This window comes from Neohortaea acidophila (assembly GCF_010093505.1).
Source record: "Neohortaea acidophila strain CBS 113389 unplaced genomic scaffold BDY17scaffold_2, whole genome shotgun sequence".
In the NCBI taxonomy this organism is placed as follows: Eukaryota; Fungi; Ascomycota; class Dothideomycetes; order Mycosphaerellales; family Teratosphaeriaceae; genus Neohortaea; species Neohortaea acidophila.
Window position 1 is genome coordinate 755,637 of NW_022985511.1, and position 20,848 is coordinate 776,484.

Here is a 20,848-nt window from a genome sequence, read left to right on the forward strand (position 1 = left end):
AGTAGTAAGTACGCATAGCGCGCAAGACAAGACAAAAGAAAGAGGCATGATCGTCGTGTGTGCGGGACAGAAAGAAAACGAGCATCCTCCCAGCATCCACATGCGAGGCAGTCCGCTGCCAGAAACAAAAGAAATGGAAGAAGACACCCTTCCCAAGGGGAAAGCTTCTTCCTGTCGTTCACCTCCTCTTGCAGCATCATCCATCATCTCTCGGATTCAGGCCACCCTACCTCTTCCTCTTCTTCCCCCCAGCCTTCTCCGGCAAAGCAGGAGCCAGGAAGACCCCAGCTCCATTGCCATGCCCATGCCCATTCGCAATCCCACCCTGCATCTGCATTTGCATCGGATGATACTGCTCAACATCCTCGTCATACCCCTCAAAGGCCCCCTCAGTCTTCTGGACACCCTCTTCAGCCCTCTGCACTGAAACGCCCATGTGGCGTCCATACCGCCCCTTACGCCCATTCCCCTCGTCCTCACTAATGCAGCCCTCAATGCCAATACCGGCGTCTTTGCAGCGTCCGCAGGGCCGTTGCCGATCGCAGCCCTTTTTGCTCTTGCGGCAGCGTTGGCAGCGCGGTTTGGTGGAGAGGTCTTCCTCGTCGCCTTGTCCGTTGACTCCTGCTGCGGAGGGGAAGGCGGAGAGGGAGGTGGAGGTGGAGGAGGGAGAGACGCCGTTGAAGGCGTGCTGGTGGAAGGTGTTTAGGCCTGCGGCAGAGGCGATGGAGCCTTTGCGCGAGGCGGCTGAAGGGGCGGGGGACATGGGGATTTTGGCGTTGTTGTGATGATGGTTGGTGGAGGAGGACATGGGGTAGGTGAGGGACTTGTGGGCGTTGGTCTTGGGCTTGGTGGCGAGGGAGTTTGCACGAGGCTTGGTGTGTTTGTTGGCGCTGAGGGTGTGGTTGTTGCTGGGAAGGGAGGAGCGATGATGATGGCCGGTGGGGTGTTGTTTGGGCCTGCTCGGCTTCCGGTGATGGTCGGTATAACCGTCGCTGCCGGCGAAGGTGGCATCACGATGATCATCGTAGTCTTCGCCGCTGCTTGTGTTGCCCGCCGGGTCGGCCATGAGGCGTGCCTTCTTCCTCGGCGGGCCACCAGCGCTGTCGCGACCATAATGTGGGACAGTGGGCAGCTCGTCTTGTTGGTATCCATTAGCATCCTCGACGTCGCTCTCTTCGTCCGAGGAAGCGGCGTCTGCTTTGCCGCTCATGGCATCGTCCACAGTAGACGTCGAGGTGCGACCGTGCGAGAAGGCCATTGGATCGCCCAGACGCATGAGCTGCAGAGCGACATCTTCATCGGAGATGGCGCTGCCGACGGTAGGATCTGGAGTTGGTAGGATGCCACTGCCAGAATAGCGCCCACGAGAAATGGGAGCGCCAGGGCGAGGGCGATATTGATTACCCTGAGGATTGTAGGCGTTGTAGCCATTGCTTCCGGTGCTAGTTTGTCCGTACGGAGCGCCGCTGCCATAGCTCTGAGGAGATGGCAGAGGCTGCGTGTAGGAAAAGGTGGCCTGATTAGAATATGGGTACGGCGAGATGGCACTCGGTGGGCCAGCACGACGCTGCGGCGAGATGGAAGAGATGGATGTGCTCATTGGCACCTGTGGGGGAACGAAAAGCGGGAGTTCCTGGGAGGTGTTTGTCAGTCTCGCTCTCGACGACGAAGGGGTTGAACTTGGCTTACCGAACTCTCAAACGCCCTCTTCCTACGTCCGCCTTCAACGATATTATCCGTGCTGATCTCAGGGTTGACAACCTCTTGCTTGGAGCGGCGGGAGCTGGCCACAGAGCCACCACCGTTGTCGCCGCTGCTGTAACCCTCGCCGTCACCCATCATGCTATTGTCCTTGCTCTTCGTCCTCTGCGGACGCGGCTTGCCACCGGGAGCAACAGAAGCACTGCGCCGGCCGACGTCGGACTGCGGAGACATGCTACGTACTCCAGCAGACCTCGCGCCGGAGCGGAGGGGTGAATGATTGTGATGATGCTGAGGCGGACGCATCTCAAAGGGAGCGCCGAGGGTGGGCTTCTTGGGCGATGCAGAGTCTCTCCCGTCGTCGACAACCGACGCGCTCTTCTGCGCAACAGCGCGCACATACACCGTCATGTCATGTTCGAAGTTCTCGTAGGCTGCAATGAGATTGATGCCATCTTTGTTCTCAAAGCTGACGCCGTACTCGTACAAGCCGTAGAAGTTTTTGACGGTGGAGATGATGCCGTCCGTGGTGTCGTGCGTGGAGATCATGACTCTCATGGGCAGGCGGGCTTGTATGCGCGGGTCTTCATGGTCGATGAGTTGGAAGACGACATGCTTTTGATTTTTCTTCGCCGGTGACGCACGGCCATAGCCGGAGACGCCGGCCGGAGCGGTGTGATTTTTCGCAGGCCGCTGAATAGGGCCAGTGGACGGCTTTGCAAAGCCATTGTGGTCTTGTGTGGAGGCAGCGTGTCGAGTGGGATATTGGTGGCTCGATCTCCTCGACTCCGCCGCCCCAGCTTCCTGGTGGGCGTCGTTGTCCAACATGCTTGAGACATCCATGGATGCGGTGTGTAGTGCTCTGATTCTTCTTGATTTTTGCTTTTCGGACGATGCCGAGTAATGGGGGTCGTTTGTGGAGCGAGTCAAGTCTTCGAGCTCAAGGGCTCACTCGTTGGCGCATAGGCATGGGGGTGGGGAGGGTGGAGCGGTGAGGGCAAGGTCGAAGGTCCGGTCTGAAGAGGATTTCGTTAGCAAGGCAACATTTTCGAGTAGTGTGGAGTCATGAGGGGATGTTGTGGTCGTTCGTTGCAACCTCCCCGGCTCTTGTCCAAGGGGTGGTGGGAAGCACGCCGTAGAGGCGAGCAGAGCCGACGAGGGTGGGAATATCGGTGGAAAGGAAGGGGAAAAATGAGCAGTTTGGGACTCACCGTGGGTCGCCTGGAGTCCGACAACGTTGATGATGAGCGATGGATGGAATGGATGGGGTAATGAAGGGTTTGCTCGCCGTCGGCGGAATGGTGGGAGCACAGAGGTTGCAGCGAGCGAGGCAACGAGGGCAATGGGAGGAGCAGACAAATGGAGTGCAAGGGATAGACGAGAGATGGATCAGCACACGACAAAGGTAGTGCACGAGGGTCTGCAGTGCTCTGCAGGGTGAATGGGTAGGAGGAGGGGTGGTGGTGGTGGTGGTGCGGTAAAGCGAGAGGAGAGGGTTGACGAGTGAGCCAGATGCAGGCGGTGCACTGACTTCTCCACCCAAGCATCGATGCGGGATAAGGTAACCCGCCTCGACTAACAAAGACACGCCGCGCCCACCAAGGTAGTGCGCATGATTTTGAAGATTACAATCAGACGGCTATTGGCTCACGACGCTCTGCGCGACTCTACATAACAAATCACGCACGCCATCATCACCCTTGGCCCGATTATCAAAAGAGCGTCAGATCGGGGCACGCTGTAGGCGCCGCCGCACAGCTCGAGCCACGTAGGATCGAAAGTCAAAGCACCCGCTGCAAAGCAAGCCATTCAGCCATGATTGCTGGCCCTGATCCGCCCGCGTCACCCCGAGGCGTGAAAGCGGAAGGAGAACGCGGGCGGGGACAAGGCGTGCGCACGTCGCAGCAAAGGGGAGGCGCGAGGTACATAAGTTATGCTCGGGTGAGATGGCGGAGGCAGATGGAACTCTGATGGCCCGCGAAACCGATGCCTGTTTTGCGCACCAATCACACGCCTGCCTGCATCGGCCTGCCCATCCCACCCCATGCTGCCCAGCCAGCCATGCCGCGGAATGTGTCATGGCCTGCGATCGGAGGGGTTTGCCATTTCCATGCGCTCCTGATCATGATCGCCTGCGCCGTCTTCATGTGCTGAGCTTGGTTTGAATAGACGTGATTGTGATGGGCGGGTGGCACATTCTTTCGTGGAACCGAGGACGGTTTGCGCCTTTCCAACCCGCAAAAAGTCAAAACAGCCATGTCGCACGGTCTCACGGGCAGCAGCGCATATGGCACATCGCAGTCGCCCGTTTTCATGCTGGGCGCTCTGGTTGGGGCAAAAGGAGAGCTGAGGACAGGGTCGGCATCGAAGCTTTTTCCGCAATGCGCGGGATAAAGCGCTGTGCAGGGAGCACTCCGGAACTTGCCTACTTCCAGCTCAATCGCCTCCGAGTGCGGCTGCCGAGGGAAGACAGCCAGCGCGAGAGCATGTACATAGTCGAGTAGCTCCGAGCAGCAGGCGCGTGCATGGGAATCTCGGCCGTGCATTTCACGTTATTGATCTAGGAGGGGTTGGTTGCATTTGCTGAGAGCCCACCAGCGCTTTTTCAGCCGGCATTCCCGATCTTGGCCCGGCGCTGTTTCAGAAGGATGCCCAAGCCCTTCACCCTTACGCGGACACGACCCATGCGTCGCAAGATGACAGCGCATTTCCCCACAGCTGTCTGGGCAGTGCGCATGTGTCCACGCGTGGTGCCAAAGCATTGAGGATCATCTGTTGCATGCAGGAGTGAGGTTGGACATGCTCGCACATCGGTGAGTGAGGTCAGGTGACGTCGTGGGTTAGCGTGTCGGCGGTGAGAAATTGGAGGCACGTCAAACATGCCATGTCGCACCGAAACGTCCCACGATTTGATGCGCCTGGCACTGAGACACTCAGCACATGATAAAACCCAGCAGTTGAGGGGACTAGATGTGCAGAAGACAGCGCCCCATATTGCGACCTCGCGGAAGACGTGTCGACGCGACGTGGTGGTTGAAGGTGTGACGACAGATTTAAGTTTGAAGCGAGAGGGGAAAGCGTGGGCCAATCGGGAGGCCGACAGACACGGGAAGGCACGCTCCAGGTTCCGCGGCCGTGCCCGAGCCGGGAAAGTGCGGGTGTCGCCGCTGCTATTTGTTGTCGTCAAAACACTCCAGAGCTCGTCGCGAACTTGGCTGCCACTCCAACCGCTCACCCTCCTTCTTCTCCTCTTCCTCCCACGCATCCCTTATCGCCAACAGCGACAAGCCCAAGCAGCGATACCCCTCTTCTGCTCATTCGAGCGAGGACCAGACGGACGGATCGCTGCACGTACGCACGGACGGAAGTTGGCGTGTCGCGGCCCTTCACCGTGCAAACCGTGCGCCGCCGCTCAATGGTGAAGCTGTGAACGTCGCACTTCCACCAACTCCCTCCTCACCCGGCCACCTGCACATCTCACCGTGCTAGCATCACGTTGATTTGCATCGCCGACACGCACAACGACATTACACGCCTCAAAAAGTGCCATTGGCCATCATGGACGCAAAGGTACGTCGTCGTCGCTCACTCATTGCTTCACTCACCCCCAAGCACAAGAAGGAGGCGGAAAGGGTCAAGGGGGGTTTTCATCACATCAACAGTTCATGGCCTCTGTTTCTCCCCCGTGCCCTCCCTCCTCAGCCTTCTCTAACCGCGCCGGCATGCCGCATTCACCGCCGCCCCTCACTCACTGTCACGTCGGCGCTCATGATCTTCAACTGACTCCCGCGCAGCCACAACGCCCTCGCGCGCTCCGCGTGCATGACGAGAACATGCCCCCACCAGCCACACACATCACTGGCATGCCAGGTAAGACACTTCATCATCGCACCAAATCCACTCCTGCCCTATCATCACTCTTGCAAGCGGGCGCGGTGAAGGCGGCGAATAAGAAGGTCTTGGGGGAGGTGAATGCGAATGTACGCTTGTTGCAGCCGGCAAAGGACGATTCGGAGGTGGGAAAGGCGTCGCCGGGAAAGCTTAGCATCCAAGAGTCGGTGCTCCCAGTCAACACGGCTGCCTTCTCGCGGCCAGCCACACGCCCACTTCCGCCCAAGCCAGTCGCGGCCCACAACGTGCCCACGGCGGTGCAAGCTGCAGTGAGCAGACCAACCACTACCACACAGATGTCTATCGGCCAGGCAGAGCCTGAGAGAAAGATTGTTACCAAGAAGAGCACCAAAGTGCTGCGCGACGTGCAAGCACCTGAAGCATCCACCGCCCACGATGTGCAGCACCCCGTGTCGACTCTCCCGGCCCACCAGACCGTGGCGTCATGGGAGACACAGGTCCAACAGTCTGCGCTCACGAATGGCTCGGTCCTGCGGCAAGAAGTTCACAAGACCGAGAGCATCCCACTCCGCGACGAGCCTGCAGCACGGCCCCAGCCACGCACCTCGCACCCTCCGACCAACCCTCTGCCCGCCGCCTTCACCACCGAGCAAGAGTACCGCCAATACATCGACCTCCAGACTGCTCGCTACCAGCAGGCGCATGATGTTGCCAACACCGCCGGTGTGCCAGCTCCCTACGTGCTGCCCTCCCAGCCGATGGACGAGCACTACTTCGAGGTTGATGAGGTGGACGAGTATGACGAGCTCAACACCGCGCGCTCCTTTGGCTTGTACGGCGACAGCACTGGCGGAGTGACGACCATTCTCGGCCCCAAGTACGGTGATCAGATCAACCAGGAGCTGCGCGAGGCGAGGGACTACGTCGAGGCCACACGTCCGGCCGAAGACATTGAAGACGAGCAATGGGACACATCAATGGTGGCGGAGTATGGCGACGAAATCTTCGAGTACATCCGCGAGCTGGAGGTTCGCATGGCGCCGAATCCGCGCTACATGGAGCAACAGACCGAGATCCAATGGTCGATGCGTTCGGTGCTGATGGACTGGGTGATTCAAGTGCACCAACGCTTCAACCTGCTGCCGGAGACGCTCTTCCTCACCGTCAACTACATCGACCGCTTCCTCTCCTGCAAGATCGTGTCTCTCGGCAAGCTGCAACTCGTCGGCGCCACGGCCATCTTCGTCGCCGCCAAGTACGAAGAGGTGCAGTGCCCCACCATCTCCGAGATCATCTACATGGTCGACAACGGCTACTCGGCGGACGAGCTGCTCAAGGCGGAGCGCTTCATGCTGAGCATGCTGCAATTCGAGCTGGGCTGGCCGGGACCGATGAGCTTCCTGCGCCGCATCAGCAAAGCCGACGACTACGACCTCGAGACGCGCACGCTGGCCAAGTACTTCCTGGAAGTGACCATCATGGACGAGCGCTTCGTCGGCTGCACCCCGAGCTTCCTCGCGGCTGGCGCGCACTGCATGGCGCGGCTCATGCTCTACAACGGCGAGTGGAGCAAGGCGCACGTCTACTACTCCAACTATACCTGGTCGCAGCTGCGTCAGTTGCTCGCGGTCATCCTGGAGTGCTGCGAGGATCCGCACAGGCACCACTCGGCGGTGTACGACAAGTATACCGACAAGAGGTATCGGCGCGCGTCACCGTATGTCGAGGGCAAGCTTGCTGCCGGCTTCCGCCTGCCTATCGACAATCCGGCTCCTCTGACGATGGGCGGGCTGGAGTACGGCGGGATGCTTTGAGCAGGTCACGCTGCACTGCTGTCCGACTCGCAACTCATCCACTCAAAGCTGCTGTGCTCTTGCACGGCCTCGACGCTCGTTCCTTGTATACACCAACCACGCTCCTTGTCAACAACTTCAGCCCATCGCTCGCGGCTGATCTGGACGCTTTCTAACTATGGATCGCGTTGGAGGGGGTGTCATCGTCGGTCTGGACCTCTCACGGACCTGGACCGACGACTGGCATGGACGAGGAAGAGCACATCACACCACACCCACTACTCCACACTATTGCACAATACCCACTACCCTGGTACTTGTCACGAACCGAAACGCAGTGACGACCCGACTACGAAGGCGTTTAACAAAACTGGCGGGCTTTTACCTTCACTAATACTCCATTCCTTCGGCTTCCCATATCTCGGTCTTGTTTTCCTTTCTCTTTCGACTGGCTTCTCGGCGGCAAGCACCACGGCTGGCCTGGAAGCGTCTTTCTCTCTACTCTCGACCGGCGAATGGAGGACGGGTATACTGTTTGCTGGCTGGAGAAGGAAGGATGGATGGATGGACATGGTCGGTGTGCACGCCACTCTTCTACTCCTCCCGATGGAGGTTGTGGAGAGGCTATGCAGCACACCAACCTCTTCTCATCTCGGGTGCGACTAGACGGAGGAAAGACGTCGCCGTCTTGCCTTCTGGCCGTCCGTTTTTCTTTGCTTCTTACTACTAGCCTTCTTCATAGGGTTGGGTAGTTTAGAGGTTGTTGCTTTGTCTGTTCAATACCCCAGTCCGTATAGGAGAAAGCTCTTGCTGTGACACTCTTGTTCATCTGACTGCCTTGCTGTTGTTTATGCTGTACGTCGTTGATCGGGATGCTTTTGTGGGGCTGTCGGCCTTGCTGTTTACGGTAGGACATCCCGCCTATCGTCTTTCCGCCTGGGCATTCGTATTCCGCTCTAAAAGTAGACGAGGAGAAGGAAAGGCACACAGACAACCCGACGGAGTCTTGAGGTAAACCCGAAAGTCCGGAAGAATCTTGTCTGGATGGATGAAGACGATGGCTGATATCCCGGGTTGAATGAGCACGGCGATTAAATTTAGCAACGGGACAGCTGGGCGCGTGGACTCCGGACCCCTAGGGGCATCGCTGCGTCCGAAAGGGGAAAGTGGAGGGGTTTGGTGGGAAAAATTGGGGGGGAATTTCAACAGCTTGTCGGGAAGTCGTCTTTGACTAAGTATTATTTACACCGCTTCTTGACCTCTCTGTCTCGCCTCACTCATCTTCTCTACTTCATCTTTCATCTCTTCAACTCGTCCATCGAAGCCACAGGTGAGTTGCTGGTGTTTGCCATTGGGTTGTAGGTCTGGGAGCAAGGCAATGCTGACCGCGAGGTGACGGCAGAAACAAAACACCCTCACAATGGCCCAACCCGTCCTCGTCCCCTCCGCCTCGCTGCACGGCAAGGTGGCCATCATCACCGGCGCCTCGCGCGGCATCGGCAAAGGCTGCGCCCTCGAACTCGGCAAGCGCGGCTGCAGCGTCGTCGTCAACTACGCCAACAGCAAAGCGGGCGCCGACGAAGTGGTGCAAGCCATCATCGCCACCGGCACGGGCGCAAAGTCCATCGCCATCCAAGCCGACGTGTCCAAAGTCGCCGAAATCGAGCGCCTGTTCGTCGAGACGAAGAAGCACTTTGGCCGCGTGGACATTGTCATGTCCAACTCCGGCACCGAGAGCTGGGACAAAACGGAGGAGATTACCGAGGAGAAGTTCGACCACGTCTTCAACTTGAATGCGCGCGCGCAGTTCTTTGTCGGCCAGGCGGCGTGGAGGCATTTGGAGGATAATGGCCGCTTGATTCTCATGAGCTCCATTGCCGCCGGCTTGTTGGGCGTGCGTGACCACTGCTTGTACAATGCGTCGAAGATGGCCGTCATTGGCATGATCAAGGCGTTTGCCACGGATTTCGGTGTGCGTGGCATCACGGTGAACGGCGTTGCGCCGGGTGGCATCAAGTCGGACATGTTCACGCAGAATGCTTGGTATCCCTTCCTCATCATTCAAGCAGCTTTTCATCACTAACGTAGGGATATCAGGCACTACATCCCTGGCGGCACCCCCGAGTGGCCGGCGGACAAGATTGAGAAGCTGATGGCCGACCACTGCCCGCTGAAGCGCTGCGCCGTCCCCGAGGATGTGGCTCGCGTGGTTGCCTTTTTGGCTTCCGACGATGGTGGATGGGTCAATGGTAAGTCTTGACTGCCTCTTCTCCTTGCACAACATGGGCACATTCAGCTGATACTGACGACAACACAGGCCAAGTCATCACCATCTCCGGCGGCTCCTCGCAGTAAGCTAGTCCCGAGCAAGAGGGCCGAGCACGGAACGGAGCAGGAAGAGAGCATGATCGTGGAGAAGCGCGTTGAGCCGTAATTCAATGTCGACCCATGAACGAGATAGGCATGCATCGAGTTATTGATCGGACAAGGCGAGAGAAATGAATAGACCATCTAGGCGACATTGAAAGGCAATGCCAGTACAAAAGTTAGCGTACGTATTTGTATCGTCTTCACCCACCTGTCAAGACGACACTGCACTCTACTCTCTCGCCCCTCAACCTCGCGAAAGGACTACACCTGTCTCTGGTGAAAGTCCACCGCGCGATATCGGGCTCCCACCAAGGCCTGCTTCTTTTGACTTTTACCCGGATTCTCCCATCCAATCACGGCACATCGTCTCGGCCCCGAATTGGGAAGTGGGCGCCATTGGGGAACTTCATCTGGTCATCAGTTCATCCGTAGAAGCAAAAAGTAGCATTCATTGAAAGACTATAGATTGTACATTAATCTCTCGTTTTCTCCCCCTCGAACTCCGGGATATAGCTAGAGAGGATAGAAATAGATCTACACAGCAAAAGAAGCAAGGCAAAAATGCATATCCTCGTCAGTACAACAACCACCCATCCAATCGCAACACACAAAGTACTAAAACAACACCAGGTAACAAACGACGACGGGCCCCCCTCGCTGCAATCAAGCCCCTACATCCTGCCCTTCGTGCACGCCCTGCGCGCAGCAGGCCACAAAGTCACCATCGTCATCCCCGACGCCCAGCGCTCGTGGATCGGCAAAGCGCACATCGTCGGGGCCGAAATTCACTCCACGCCGTACTGGCCGCCGGAACGGACGCCTTCAGCCCATGATCCCGAGGCGCAAACCGCGCGGCAACAGCGCGATGGTGGCGGCGACGGCGATGCGAGGCCCTGGATCCTCCTCTCCTCCACGCCGGCGACGTGCGTGCAAATCGCCCTATCCCACTACCTCGACACGCACGATGTCGATCTCGTGATTTCCGGCCCGAACTACGGCCGCAACACCACCGCCGTCTTCGCCCTGTCCTCTGGAACGCTAGGAGCCGCGCTCGAAGCGGCAGTCTGCGGCCACCGTGCTATAGCCCTCTCCTTCGCCTTCTCCTCCCGCAACCACGACGACGAAATCATAGCCGAGACGTGCAGACATTCAGTGCGCGTGTGCGAATACCTAGCCGCCGACGCGGGGGGGAATTTCTGGGGCGAGGGAAGGCTGTATACGATCAACACCCCCGTCGTGGCGGGCGTGGCTTCCAAACCCACAATCTGGACGCGCATGCTGCAGAACTCGTGGAAACGAGGCGCCTGCTTCCAAGAGATCCCCGCCTCATCAGAAGACCCGACCTTCTCCGACGCAGCGCACGACGCCAACGCCGCGGCAGAGGAGCAGATGACGCGCGTGCAGACGGAGGAAGGCGGCAAGCCTCCTCCTCAAGCGGATGAGGGTCGCAATGGGCAGCAGAAGGACTCGTGGGAGCGCACGCGGCATTTCAAGTGGGCGCCGCGCTTCACGGACGTGTTTGATAGCGTGGAGGCGGCGGGGCCGGGGACGGATGGGTGGAGTGTGAAAGTGGGGGAGACGAGTGTGACGGGGATATATGCGAATTTCAAGCATGTGCAGGGACTGGAGGGGGAGATTGAGTTGGGAGGGGGGCAGCAGGTGTCTTTGGGGAGGGCGAAGGCTGCGGCGTCTTCTCCTGCTGCTGCGGAGAGGTTGTAGATGGTATGAGGGGGACGTGGATGTGGTAGACACTTCTTTCTTCTCTAGACGTACTCACGTACCTATCGACTTCGGGTAAAAGCCAAGACTCCCATCGCTCATCACCGTTCATCACCTTTATGCCTCCTTCGTCCCTCCCATCGCAAGCCCCCAAACCCCAAGAAACACCAGTCCACAGCCATATCCCATTGCCAAACTCCCCTTCCCGGTAACTCAAACGCAAGAAAGGGCCACGCAGAGCGCCAGCCCGATCCAACAAAACACAAAGAAAACAGAGACAAGCCATCAACCTAGTCGTGACTAGATGATTTCGAGCCTCGGATAGGTCGCTCGCACTCCAGAAAACACCGGTGCGCTAGGATCCCGCACGTGCGCGGAAGGATGCAGGAAGGGAAGCAAGGCGCCTCGACGATGCAATGCCGCGCGGAAACGAGATACCGACAACGCGAGATCATCCTCGGGAAAGAATGAACTGAAGATGCTAAGGAGTAGTTCCTCCACGCTCAATGAGAGCCGTTGGGCGCGCCTCCAGTCCTCTGCTGCTGAGAATGACTTCCATGTCGATGATGGTGATGGTGATGATGATGCAGCCGATGTCCGCTTCCACCACCCGACGTCGCAGCAGCAGTAGAACCAGTACCAGCATTATTGCCCGAGCTCCCACTCGCACTCCCAGGCTCCCCCTCACCAGGCTCAGCAGCCACGCACCAAAAGCGATGGCTGCCCCACGCGCCCTTCTGGCACTCCTTACTGCAGTACTTTGTCCGTCTGCAGCGCCGACACTTGGCGAACTGCCGGGTGTACTCCTCCCACTTGCCGCACTGCCAGTAGGCGCATTGGCGGATGCCGCCGCGGGACTCGTCTTTGCGGCACAGATTGCGCATCACCACGCCCGCCCAGTATTGCATGTCGCCTTGCTGCGGCGAGACGGGCGGGTTGTTGTGATGGCGGGATGAGGAGGGTTTGGCGGTGAACTTCTCGATGAGCGGGAAGATGTTGTAGGGTTGTTCCTCGGCTTTGGGCACGAATTCGTTGTCCCATTCCTCGTCCAGCTCTTCTTGAGTGGGGCCCGGGTGGGTTGCGGGATTGTGATCCGGATCGAGGAGGCGGAGGTCGTTGCCGATCTTCAATCGGGGGACTAGGTGGGATTTCTGGAAGTAGGTGCGAAGGTAGCAGTATTTGGAGACGTAGGCGAGTAACTGAAGAGACATGAGCACGTCTTCGTCTCGTGGCATGGCCGCGAGGATGCTCGCTGGTGCAGGGCGGTCGAGGGGAAGGCCGCGCGAGGGATACCACACGGGAGACTGCTGCATGTTGGGTGGGGTTGCATTGACAGCGTTGACCGGCGGAGGGATGATCTGACCCTGCGCGAAGCCCATGGTGGCTTGCGTGGGCGTAGCGGCAGGGCTGACCAGACTTCCATCCGCAGCTGACCGATGAGTGATGTTGAATGTTTCATCATCGGTGCTCGATACGTCCGGAGCGGTCAGTGTCATTGCGTTCGTCTGAGGCTCGAGTAGACTCTCTTCATCGACAATGTCTTGCATGACAATGTCCGTCTCCATGCCCACTACTGCGGGCTCGGGCTGGTCCGTTGGACTGGTGGAGTCCTCCGAAGCCTCCTCAATAATGCCATCGTCATCAGAGCCGGAGATGGAAAGCTGATGTCGAATGGATGGCCTTCGTCTCTGTCGCCCAACAATAGAGTTCTGCAGGCTCACCGATGCGTGGGCCGGAGCGCTGGGTGTGGTCGGTGACTGAGGCTGCGAGCTGTGCTCTGCATGGAGGGTTGGAACCATGGAGGGCAGTCGGTCGACGTCGCGGACTGGCCTGAGTCCGAGACTTGGATGATTGGAAGTGCTCTGAAGAGGTTCAGGATTTCGTCGGTCCTGGCTCGAGCCGGCCTGCAGCAATTGCGACCTGCTGCCATGTGATCGGTGGTGATGGTGGTGGTGGTGATGATGATGTGGTGACTGTCGGAGGAATGATGTGCGCTCGGGGGGAGAGCTGAGAGATAGATTGGCCGCTGGCGCGGTCGGAGTGATGACGCTCGGGGGCTCATCGGCCTCTGGAGGTTCTAGGGGCTCGGGGATGGTGATGGGCGGGGGAGCGTGGCGTCGTGCTCTGGCAGTACGCGAGTCGTAGGCATCATTGCGGCTGGAGGAGCGCGAGAAGCCCTTGGCGCCGGTGAAGGGGCATTTCCGCCGACCTTCCACGTCCGCACGCTCGCGGCACTTGTCGAGGACGTGGAAGTAGTTGTCGAGAATGGTGGCGATGACGGGCACCATGTCTGCCTCGACGACACGCGTGCGCACGGCCTCGGAGCCGCGGACGCCAATGTTGACGATGCACTGGAAGGCGAGGTTCCACTTCCACATCTCCATCATGTCCTTGCTGCGGCCCTCCTTGAGGATGCAGACGAGGCGCTCGATGCCGCCATCGACGGTGAGGATGTCGCGTATGCGGCCGGAGGAGGTGGTGAGGTAGGCGAGGTTGTTGAGGGAGTTGATGAGGGGGAGGGTGGAGGTGCAGTCGAGGGCGCGGCGGTCGTAGAGGGCGGTGGTGATGCCGACGGAGGCTTTGTTGGCGTTGGGGATGCTGAAGTTGACTTCCCGCATGATTGCGACGGTGTGTGAGGGGTCGTGAGGGGTGGAAGGGGTGTGTTTGAGGCGGAGAGAGGGGTGGTGAGAGGCTGAGTAGAGTGGTGAGGGGGGGATGTGAATCAGGCGGTGTTTCGGAGAGACGAGGGCGACGAGAAGGGTCTGCGGCGTCAATCAAGAGCCCAGACGAGACGGCGGAGGGGGTGGAGGCGGTGGGGAGAGGTGTTTGGAGGCGGAGGGTGATGGCGAAGTGATGGAATTGGGGGTGTGGATGGAGATGCGCGGATGGGCGACAGGCAGGAGCGATCCCCTGCGGGCGTTGCCTGCAATCAACCAAACTCCGCCCCACCTCTACTCCCCTTGCCAGCAGGCCTGCAGGCGAAGAGATGCACACATAGAGGGGTGGTGGTGGTGGTGGTGGTGTTGAGTCTGTTGTGTTGGTGGGATGCAGAGAATTGGTGATGTAAGTGGACAGGACACGGGCAGCGAAGAGGCGGAGGAGGAGGAGTAATCGGCTTGGTGGCAGTGGTGGAGTGGAGGCAGGAGGCGAGCCGCCACGAGCGCCAAGTCCAGGCCCGATGCGACGAAACGGGCGCGAAGAAGAGCTCTGCTGCAAATTCTCACCTCTCTGCGCTGCAACCCTCCCTCTTTTGCCTCCCACGCGTGATCGTCGACCGTCCTTGAGCGGGCGGGCGGGCTAATCTTAGCAACGGGCGGTTACCAATTCATTTCAAAGCACGTCGTCCCATACACAACCCTCCCACTGCAAATGTCCTACAATTCCAAGACCCGCGGCAATCTCGTCTTTTGATTGCATCTAGCTTCCTTGCCCGTCCTATCTTACCCGGAGGCCTTCTCACCGCCCTCGCATCCCCCATTATTATTAACAGCAACCGATGGGGCGGGGCTCCACTCAGCACATGGCTTTGGCATTCCGCATCCGTCTTTGCCGCTGTGATGACTATTCCGCTGATGACTATTCCGCCTGACCTCAGTGGCGGTTTGCTTCGGCTCCCTCCGATCGCGCCGCCACATCACTGCAGTCACGTGGGGTGGGAAAACAAAGAACTCACCCTCCATCCATCTTGCTCATACACGCAATGCATATTGTTTACAAAGACAAAACACAGGTAAACAGCATGTAATCTCCCTCTTGTCTCATCCCCACGCAAGCAAACGCCCCGTTGCTAAATCAAACCAAATGACGACCGACCGTTGCGCATCGGCTGAAACACTCGCGACCGATCGCCGCGGTGCGCTGTCCGCCTGCGCCAATCGCCCGTTCGCCTCTCCCCAAATTGGGCAATTACCGTAGAAAGTCCAGTACCTGGTGGTTCATCATCGACTACATCTCTCATGCACGAGGCTGGTAAACAAGCAAGGCTTCTGATTATCATCTCATATATCCATTCATGCTTTCATTTACACATCAAATCCCCTCCTACATGTATGCAAGGCCGTTTTTCGCACATCCAATCCTCAACCCCCCAAACTCCCACGTCTCACGCTGCCAAACCGCCTCGACAGCATCTCCTGTTCATCCGTGCTCTTCCTCACCGGCCCAGAACCGCTCTCATCCTCACCATCGTCTCCTGTCTGCCCGAGAAACTCAATCTGCTCCACAACCCCATCCTTCTTTTCCAACCCCCTCTCCCGAAAACCAAGTAGATCTCTCACCTCGCCTTCCCTCTTCGCCTGCTCTTCCATCTCCACCTCCCTCCCACTACCCATCAATCCCAACTCTTCCCCATCACAAACCCCCAACTTCTCCCTCAGCCCCACATCCCCCTCCAACTCCTGCCAAACCTCCACCTCCGTCGGCATAACCACATTCAACACCACCCTAACCAGCACCTCCCACACCAACACCGCCAAAATCGTAACCCCCAGCGTGACCCACCAGCCCACCTCCCGCCCAAACCCCCGCAACAACGCCCCCTTGACATCATAAATATAATTATCCGCATACGTCAGACTCAACGCCGCATTAAACGCAAACCACCCCCCAACCTCCAGCGCCCACAGGCCCGCCGCCAAGTAGGTGCGATATCGCTGCATCAGCACCTGCAGCTTGGTGTTAATGATGACCACGCACGCCGTGAAGGTCAGGAAGCCCATGGAGTATAGGTCCTGGCCGCCGGGCACGGGCTGCACGGCGGCGCCCCAGAGGGTTTCCATGGTGAAGAAGACGAGCGCTGCTTCGGCGATGGCCATGCTGATCCAGGCGAGGTAGAGGCGGAAGTTGAAGTGCGCGTTGCGTTGGCCGGCGGAGTAGAGTTCGGGGTGCGCGAGCAGGGTTGCGGGGCGGAGGTCCTGGTCGAAGATGCCGAGGAAGATGACGGGGAGGGAGGTGAAGAGCGTGTTGAATTGGCTGTGGGAAGGTAGAGGTTAGTTTGACGAGTATGAATTTGATGAGGCTGTGTCGGTCGGGTCTCACCTGAGCGACCACTGCTCGTACAGCGACGTGCCTGTATATCCGGTGCAGTGCTGGTACAAAGCCTGCGTGAGGTAAAACAGCATCTCCTTCCAGAACGTCGCTAGAGAAAACCAACGAGTCAGCACTGAAAGCTCCAATAAGAGACGAAACGGAACCCACCCAAAGTATACTTGCACGTCCGCACATAATTCCAATGCCCATGTACAAGCAACAACTTCTGCAAAAAGCGAAACTGCGCCACGGCGTAATCCGCGCACCGCGCAGCCTGCAGCCCTTCCTTGCCCGTGATCCCCACCCCAACATGCGACTCCTGGATCATGGCGATGTCGTTGGCGCCGTCGCCGATCGCCAGCGTCACGCTGCGGTTCACGCGCCGCCGGATGGCGTGCACGAGGTGCGCTTTTTGGCTCGGCGAGGCGCGGCAGCTGATGACGCTGTCGGCCAGGATGGCGAGGTCGAGGAAGAGGGTGTGCAGTGTTGGGGAGGCTTGGAGGTGGGCGAGGGTGCGGCCGTCGATGACGATGACGGAGTGCGCGATGGTGTTGGTTTCCGTGGCGTGGTGGATGTTGAGCAGGGCAGCGGTGAGGGTTGTTTCAATGTCGCCGGCTTCGTGGTCGAGAATGGTCACGGTGGAGTAGTCTTTGATCAGGTGGCAGGAGTGGCCAATGTTGATGGCTGTTTCGCGCTTGTCGCCCGTGAGCATCCACAGTTTGATATTGGCGCGGCGGAGGCGTTCGATGGTCTCCGGCACGCCTTGTTGTAGTTTGTCTTCGATTGCCGTAGCGCCGGTAAGCTCGAGTGATTGCTCGATCAGCTCGCCGGCCGCTTCGATCTTCTGCTGTCGATCAACGAGGGAAGTGGTCGCGTCTTGGTAGACCTTCTTCCACGACCGATACTCGTCGTCGCTGAGATAGCGGTGGGCGTATAGCAGTGTTCGTAGACCTTCCGTGGCGAAGTCGTTCACATGTTGAAAGCATCTTTCGATGACAGTCGATTCGTCCGTCGCCACACTCTCTTCGACCCGCACTTCTGAACACACATGCTCTGAATATGCGACTGAATGACGGCCAATTTGAGCAGAAGCTCTTGGCGTATGAGCACTTCGATCCACCAACGAGTCATCGTCATCGTCTTTAATTGGTGTCAGGCGTCCAAAACTCGCCCGACCACTAACAGAACCACTACGCAGCGTCAGGCTCGTCCGCGGAAAACTCCCAACACTGCTTCTGCGATCCGCACTCTCACTCTTCCGATGCAAGACCTCCTGCGCCTCCAGATTTCGTCGCTGGCTCGCACGCCTCTCAACCTCCGCAATCTTCTGTCGTGCAAGATCGGCGAGTCGCAGGCGCTCAGTAATGACAGAATCGGCGCCCTTGCAAACGACACAGAGGCGGCCATCGGGCATGGCGAGCACAACAGACATGCGCTTCCGCGTGCTGGAGAAGTCGATGACGTCTAGAAGTTCGTACTTCTCCAACACAGGCTCTGCGGCCGGGCCGTTGGGGAAGGTTTTGAGGGTGAGCGTGCTCAGGGTCTTGTCGAAAAATGTGTACCCCAACTCACTCGCCGCCTCGACCAAGGCTCTCTCATCTGGGGATGCGGCTTGGTAACTGAGCTCGCCGTCCTGGCCGATCTCGGGGAGACAAGTGTGACATACGGCCAGGGAGAGAATCATCATGCTTGCTCGTTTGGCAAACGGCGTCTGCGGGTTCCGCTGAATGTAGCGGATGATCTCGGCAGTCGACATATCTGGCTGGCGGATAGCAGGGACCGCGGAGTGCCACGAGGTGGTAGAGTTCCTGGGTGCGGCTTCGATCCCGTGCGACGATTTGGGCATGTTGTTGATGTTCGGTCTGCTGCCGGTGGTGGACTTCCTTGGAAGCTTCCACATCGCATGCTTGCATTTGGATTTGCCGTCAACCTTGTCTCCTACCTCCCTGTCTTCCATGGGAGTGTCTTTCAAATCTGTATCATGCAACCAAGCAGCCCCAGCAACACTCAACTTCCGCAATCGCATAACATTCTCCGTCAGCGTGCCAGTCTTGTCACTAAAGATATAGCTGACCTGTCCCAGCTCCTCATTGATCGTCGACGTCCTCGCCTCAAAAGGGGTATTGCTAGCTTCATCATACATGTCCAGATCGCAATTCATCAACGCCATCTGCGAGACCTTGATGATCTCCAAGCTGACGTACAGCGACAATGGAATCATGGTATTAAACATGATGATGAAGCTGACAATAATAGGGATGAAAGCCACGTGCGCGTCGGTGAGGTACCATGCTTTCTGCTCGTAGTCCACGTGCCAGACTTGATAGGCAATGGTGTTGATGAGGGCAAGGCCGACGACGAAGAAGACCATGAAGATGACGATCTTGTTGACGACGCCTTGCAAGGAGGGCGCTTTGATGCGGGGGTTGCGGTTGGCGTTCATCCGGATTTTGCACTCATCGCCGGTATAGAGGATGACTCCGATTGCTTCGGGGGTGTTGCGGAGGATACTGCCTCGGTAGATGATTTCGTTGTTGGTGAGGGGGCTCGTGTCGTCGTGTACCGACAGCCTGCCTTCGAAGTTGTACAGATCAATGTTAGGGTCCTCAACTGCCATTTCAGTTCTCTTCAACCCCACGATATCCTCAGGTGTTGCGCATTTGCCAACTAGAGCGGCACTGGGCTGTTTGGTCTTGAGGTTTGTCTCACCATCCAGCGCCATCGTTTCGATGTAGGCGGTGTTGTTCGGGCCTTTGCTGCTGAGTAACATGATATCGGCCGGTATTGGCTGATCACGGTCTACTTTGACAATGTCACCGACTTGCAAGGACTGCCATTTGACTGTCGCCCAGTGAACCGGTCCATCCTTCAGCTCCTCTGCTTCCACTTGCACGGGCCTGTATGCATGAAGGACGAGTGCTTCTCGATTGTTCTCAGCCTTGTCCAAACGATGCCGACGGAAGTCCTCGTATCCTTCCTTGGCCATTGAGATTGAAACGAAGCACATGAGCGGAATGATGGTGGTATAGGAGCCTGTTGTCGACAGTCCCGGAATCATTTGGAGGATGCTGATGGTCAAGAAATAGAGGTTTGCCAGCTTCGAGAACTGCGCAAAGAGCTGTCGAGGCAAGAAGTTCCATAGCGTGTACTTGGAGGACTTGATAAAGTTGCTCACGAATGGCCGTCGGGTGCGCTCGTCTATCAAAGCCTTCTTTCGATGAGGGTCCAGCGGGATATGTCTGCCGTCCTTGGAAGGTGGGATCTCTTGGATTCGAAGGATCCATTTTCGTAATTGCTTGTATGTCTGTTTGGCGCGCCGGACGGGTAGATGTCTGTTCGCTTGTTCCTGCATCCATTGCTGGTAGTTTGGCAATACGGACATTCCTCGCGGTCCTTTTGTCAGAGAGCCATCGGCAGAAGTGGAGGGAAGCAGGCTGATGCGGCCGTGTCGAGTTCGCTCCGGGGTGGGCGGGCCAAAGTCGCCATGGATTGCAGTCACGCTAACCGAGGGCTGAATATCTTTCTTGACGTGGTCAGAGTCGCTGAATTGGCTGCTAGAGCCGGGCAGGTCGTGCATCTCAATGATCGAGTCTCCGGCCGGTGTTGCTCGGTCGACATTCCTGGTGAATAGAGAAGTGCGCAAGGACATGCCTCGATGTCTGGAGCGCGGCGAGGAGGGAGTGGTATGTACGGGTGGCCTTCTTTGCGTAGGGTTGTTGGCAGCTCTGGTATCGATGCGCATTGGAGAGGACGGAGATCCGTGGGCCTCCATTGCAGTCGGACTGTCCCTGGCAATCTCATCGCTCTTTCTCTTCTTGCCAGCGATATTGCGTGTCACCCCCGCCTCGCCTGTAGACATGGGTCTCGATGATGACAGCGGCGGGGTGATGTCGCTTCCCGAGGAACGCTGCGTGGAGGCTTCGTGTAGACTGAGAGTGCGTGTGCCAACGTGGACTCCATCTCTTGCGCCATCTACGCCAATCTCCGCATCATCGTGATAGTCGTGCGATCGCCTCCGCCTCACACCTTCCTCGTCCGCAGCCTCGTCTGGTGGCATTGCACGTTCGTATTAGCGAGTGGTAGGTGTGGAGTTTGACTGCCATGTTCCGCCGGTAATGATCATTCTCTTCCCGGACTGCTCATGCGCTTGAGCAGGGGTGCGATCTGGGAGGCGGAGTAGACATTGGAGTGAAGTGGAAGTGTCCTCAAAATTTGGGAGGGAATGACATAGCCCACTTGACGCGCGTGTTCGATTCGGGAAGGAGCGGAGTGGTTCCTGCATGCGCCAGCCAACCAGCTCCTTCCTTCTATCTACACCTCCCAATCAACTTGACCAACATCATGCTTCCATGTTGACAGACGACTGTTAACGACATATAGCATTG

General features: G+C 58.0%; 9 protein-coding genes across 9 annotated transcripts; 3 read left to right on the forward strand and 6 right to left on the reverse strand.

Moving 5' to 3' along the window:
- Positions 1-84: 84 nt before the first annotated feature.
- BDY17DRAFT_73963 (uncharacterized protein) lies at positions 85-2,645 on the reverse strand. The gene is made up of 2 exons (XM_033738673.1): positions 1,690-2,645; positions 85-1,633 (listed from the first exon to the last, which is right to left on the reverse strand). The coding sequence occupies exons 1-2, from the start codon at positions 2,542-2,544 to the stop codon at positions 227-229; spliced, it is 2,262 nt and encodes a 753-aa protein (XP_033592831.1). The 5' UTR covers positions 2,545-2,645; the 3' UTR covers positions 85-226.
- On the reverse strand, positions 2,537-3,382 carry BDY17DRAFT_73954 (uncharacterized protein). The gene has a single exon (XM_033738671.1). It carries the CDS (start codon positions 3,246-3,248, stop codon positions 2,733-2,735), a length of 516 nt encoding a protein of 171 aa, XP_033592832.1. The 5' UTR covers positions 3,249-3,382; the 3' UTR covers positions 2,537-2,732.
- A 226-nt stretch (positions 3,383-3,608) lies between these two features.
- BDY17DRAFT_73960 (uncharacterized protein) lies at positions 3,609-4,385 on the reverse strand. The gene has a single exon (XM_033738672.1). The coding sequence runs from the start codon at positions 4,245-4,247 to the stop codon at positions 3,708-3,710; it is 540 nt and encodes a 179-aa protein (XP_033592833.1). The 5' UTR covers positions 4,248-4,385; the 3' UTR covers positions 3,609-3,707.
- A 1,038-nt stretch (positions 4,386-5,423) lies between these two features.
- Positions 5,424-7,367, forward strand: BDY17DRAFT_245065 (cyclin-like protein; the record flags this gene model as incomplete). The annotated part of the gene is made up of 2 exons (XM_033730598.1): positions 5,424-6,029; positions 6,105-7,367. The coding sequence occupies 2 exons, from the start codon at positions 5,424-5,426 to the stop codon at positions 7,365-7,367; spliced, it is 1,869 nt and encodes a 622-aa protein (XP_033592834.1).
- Positions 7,368-8,583: 1,216 nt separating this feature from the next.
- BDY17DRAFT_291159 (uncharacterized protein) lies at positions 8,584-10,148 on the forward strand. Its single transcript, XM_033732624.1, has 3 exons — positions 8,584-9,389; positions 9,444-9,595; positions 9,664-10,148. Exons 1-3 carry the CDS (start codon positions 8,767-8,769, stop codon positions 9,699-9,701), a joined length of 813 nt encoding a protein of 270 aa, XP_033592835.1. The 5' UTR covers positions 8,584-8,766; the 3' UTR covers positions 9,702-10,148.
- A 129-nt stretch (positions 10,149-10,277) lies between these two features.
- Positions 10,278-11,435, forward strand: BDY17DRAFT_321077 (survival protein sure-like phosphatase/nucleotidase; the record flags this gene model as incomplete). The annotated part of the gene is made up of 2 exons (XM_033736551.1): positions 10,278-10,289; positions 10,347-11,435. The coding sequence occupies 2 exons, from the start codon at positions 10,278-10,280 to the stop codon at positions 11,433-11,435; spliced, it is 1,101 nt and encodes a 366-aa protein (XP_033592836.1).
- Positions 11,436-11,938: 503 nt separating this feature from the next.
- Positions 11,939-14,053, reverse strand: BDY17DRAFT_315159 (uncharacterized protein; the record flags this gene model as incomplete). The annotated part of the gene is made up of 1 exon (XM_033735889.1): positions 11,939-14,053. The coding sequence occupies one exon, from the start codon at positions 14,051-14,053 to the stop codon at positions 11,939-11,941; it is 2,115 nt and encodes a 704-aa protein (XP_033592837.1).
- A 1,090-nt stretch (positions 14,054-15,143) lies between these two features.
- BDY17DRAFT_291164 (uncharacterized protein) lies at positions 15,144-15,426 on the reverse strand (the record flags this gene model as incomplete). Its single annotated transcript, XM_033732625.1, has 1 exon — positions 15,144-15,426. A coding segment is annotated over exon 1 (166 nt), but the record flags the coding sequence as incomplete, so codon positions are not given.
- Positions 15,427-20,669, reverse strand: BDY17DRAFT_291166 (uncharacterized protein). The gene is made up of 3 exons (XM_033732626.1): positions 16,632-20,669; positions 16,473-16,572; positions 15,427-16,406 (listed from the first exon to the last, which is right to left on the reverse strand). The coding sequence occupies exons 1-3, from the start codon at positions 20,518-20,520 to the stop codon at positions 15,515-15,517; spliced, it is 4,881 nt and encodes a 1,626-aa protein (XP_033592839.1). The 5' UTR covers positions 20,521-20,669; the 3' UTR covers positions 15,427-15,514.
- Positions 20,670-20,848: the final 179 nt, after the last annotated feature.

What these genes read in the sequence shown, in the direction of transcription:
- BDY17DRAFT_291166 (XM_033732626.1), bottom strand. Translation starts at nt 20,520, where the DNA reads ATGCCACCAGACGAGGCTGCGGACGAGGAAGGTGTGAGGCGGAGGCGA. An exon ending in GACGTGCAAGTATACTTTGG is followed by an intron (nt 16,573 to 16,631) that starts GTGGGTTCCGTT and finishes GGTTTTCTCTAG; the next exon opens with CGACGTTCTGGAAGGAGATG. An exon ending in TACGAGCAGTGGTCGCTCAG is followed by an intron (nt 16,407 to 16,472) that starts GTGAGACCCGAC and finishes ACCTTCCCACAG; the next exon opens with CCAATTCAACACGCTCTTCA.
- BDY17DRAFT_73954 (XM_033738671.1), bottom strand. Translation starts at nt 3,248, where the DNA reads ATGCTTGGGTGGAGAAGTCAGTGCACCGCCTGCATCTGGCTCACTCGT.
- BDY17DRAFT_73960 (XM_033738672.1), bottom strand. Translation starts at nt 4,247, where the DNA reads ATGCACGGCCGAGATTCCCATGCACGCGCCTGCTGCTCGGAGCTACTC.
- BDY17DRAFT_73963 (XM_033738673.1), bottom strand. Translation starts at nt 2,544, where the DNA reads ATGGATGTCTCAAGCATGTTGGACAACGACGCCCACCAGGAAGCTGGG. An exon ending in AGAGGGCGTTTGAGAGTTCG is followed by an intron (nt 1,634 to 1,689) that starts GTAAGCCAAGTT and finishes AACACCTCCCAG; the next exon opens with GAACTCCCGCTTTTCGTTCC.
- BDY17DRAFT_291159 (XM_033732624.1), top strand. Translation starts at nt 8,767, where the DNA reads ATGGCCCAACCCGTCCTCGTCCCCTCCGCCTCGCTGCACGGCAAGGTG. An exon ending in ATGTTCACGCAGAATGCTTG is followed by an intron (nt 9,390 to 9,443) that starts GTATCCCTTCCT and finishes TAGGGATATCAG; the next exon opens with GCACTACATCCCTGGCGGCA. An exon ending in CGATGGTGGATGGGTCAATG is followed by an intron (nt 9,596 to 9,663) that starts GTAAGTCTTGAC and finishes ACGACAACACAG; the next exon opens with GCCAAGTCATCACCATCTCC.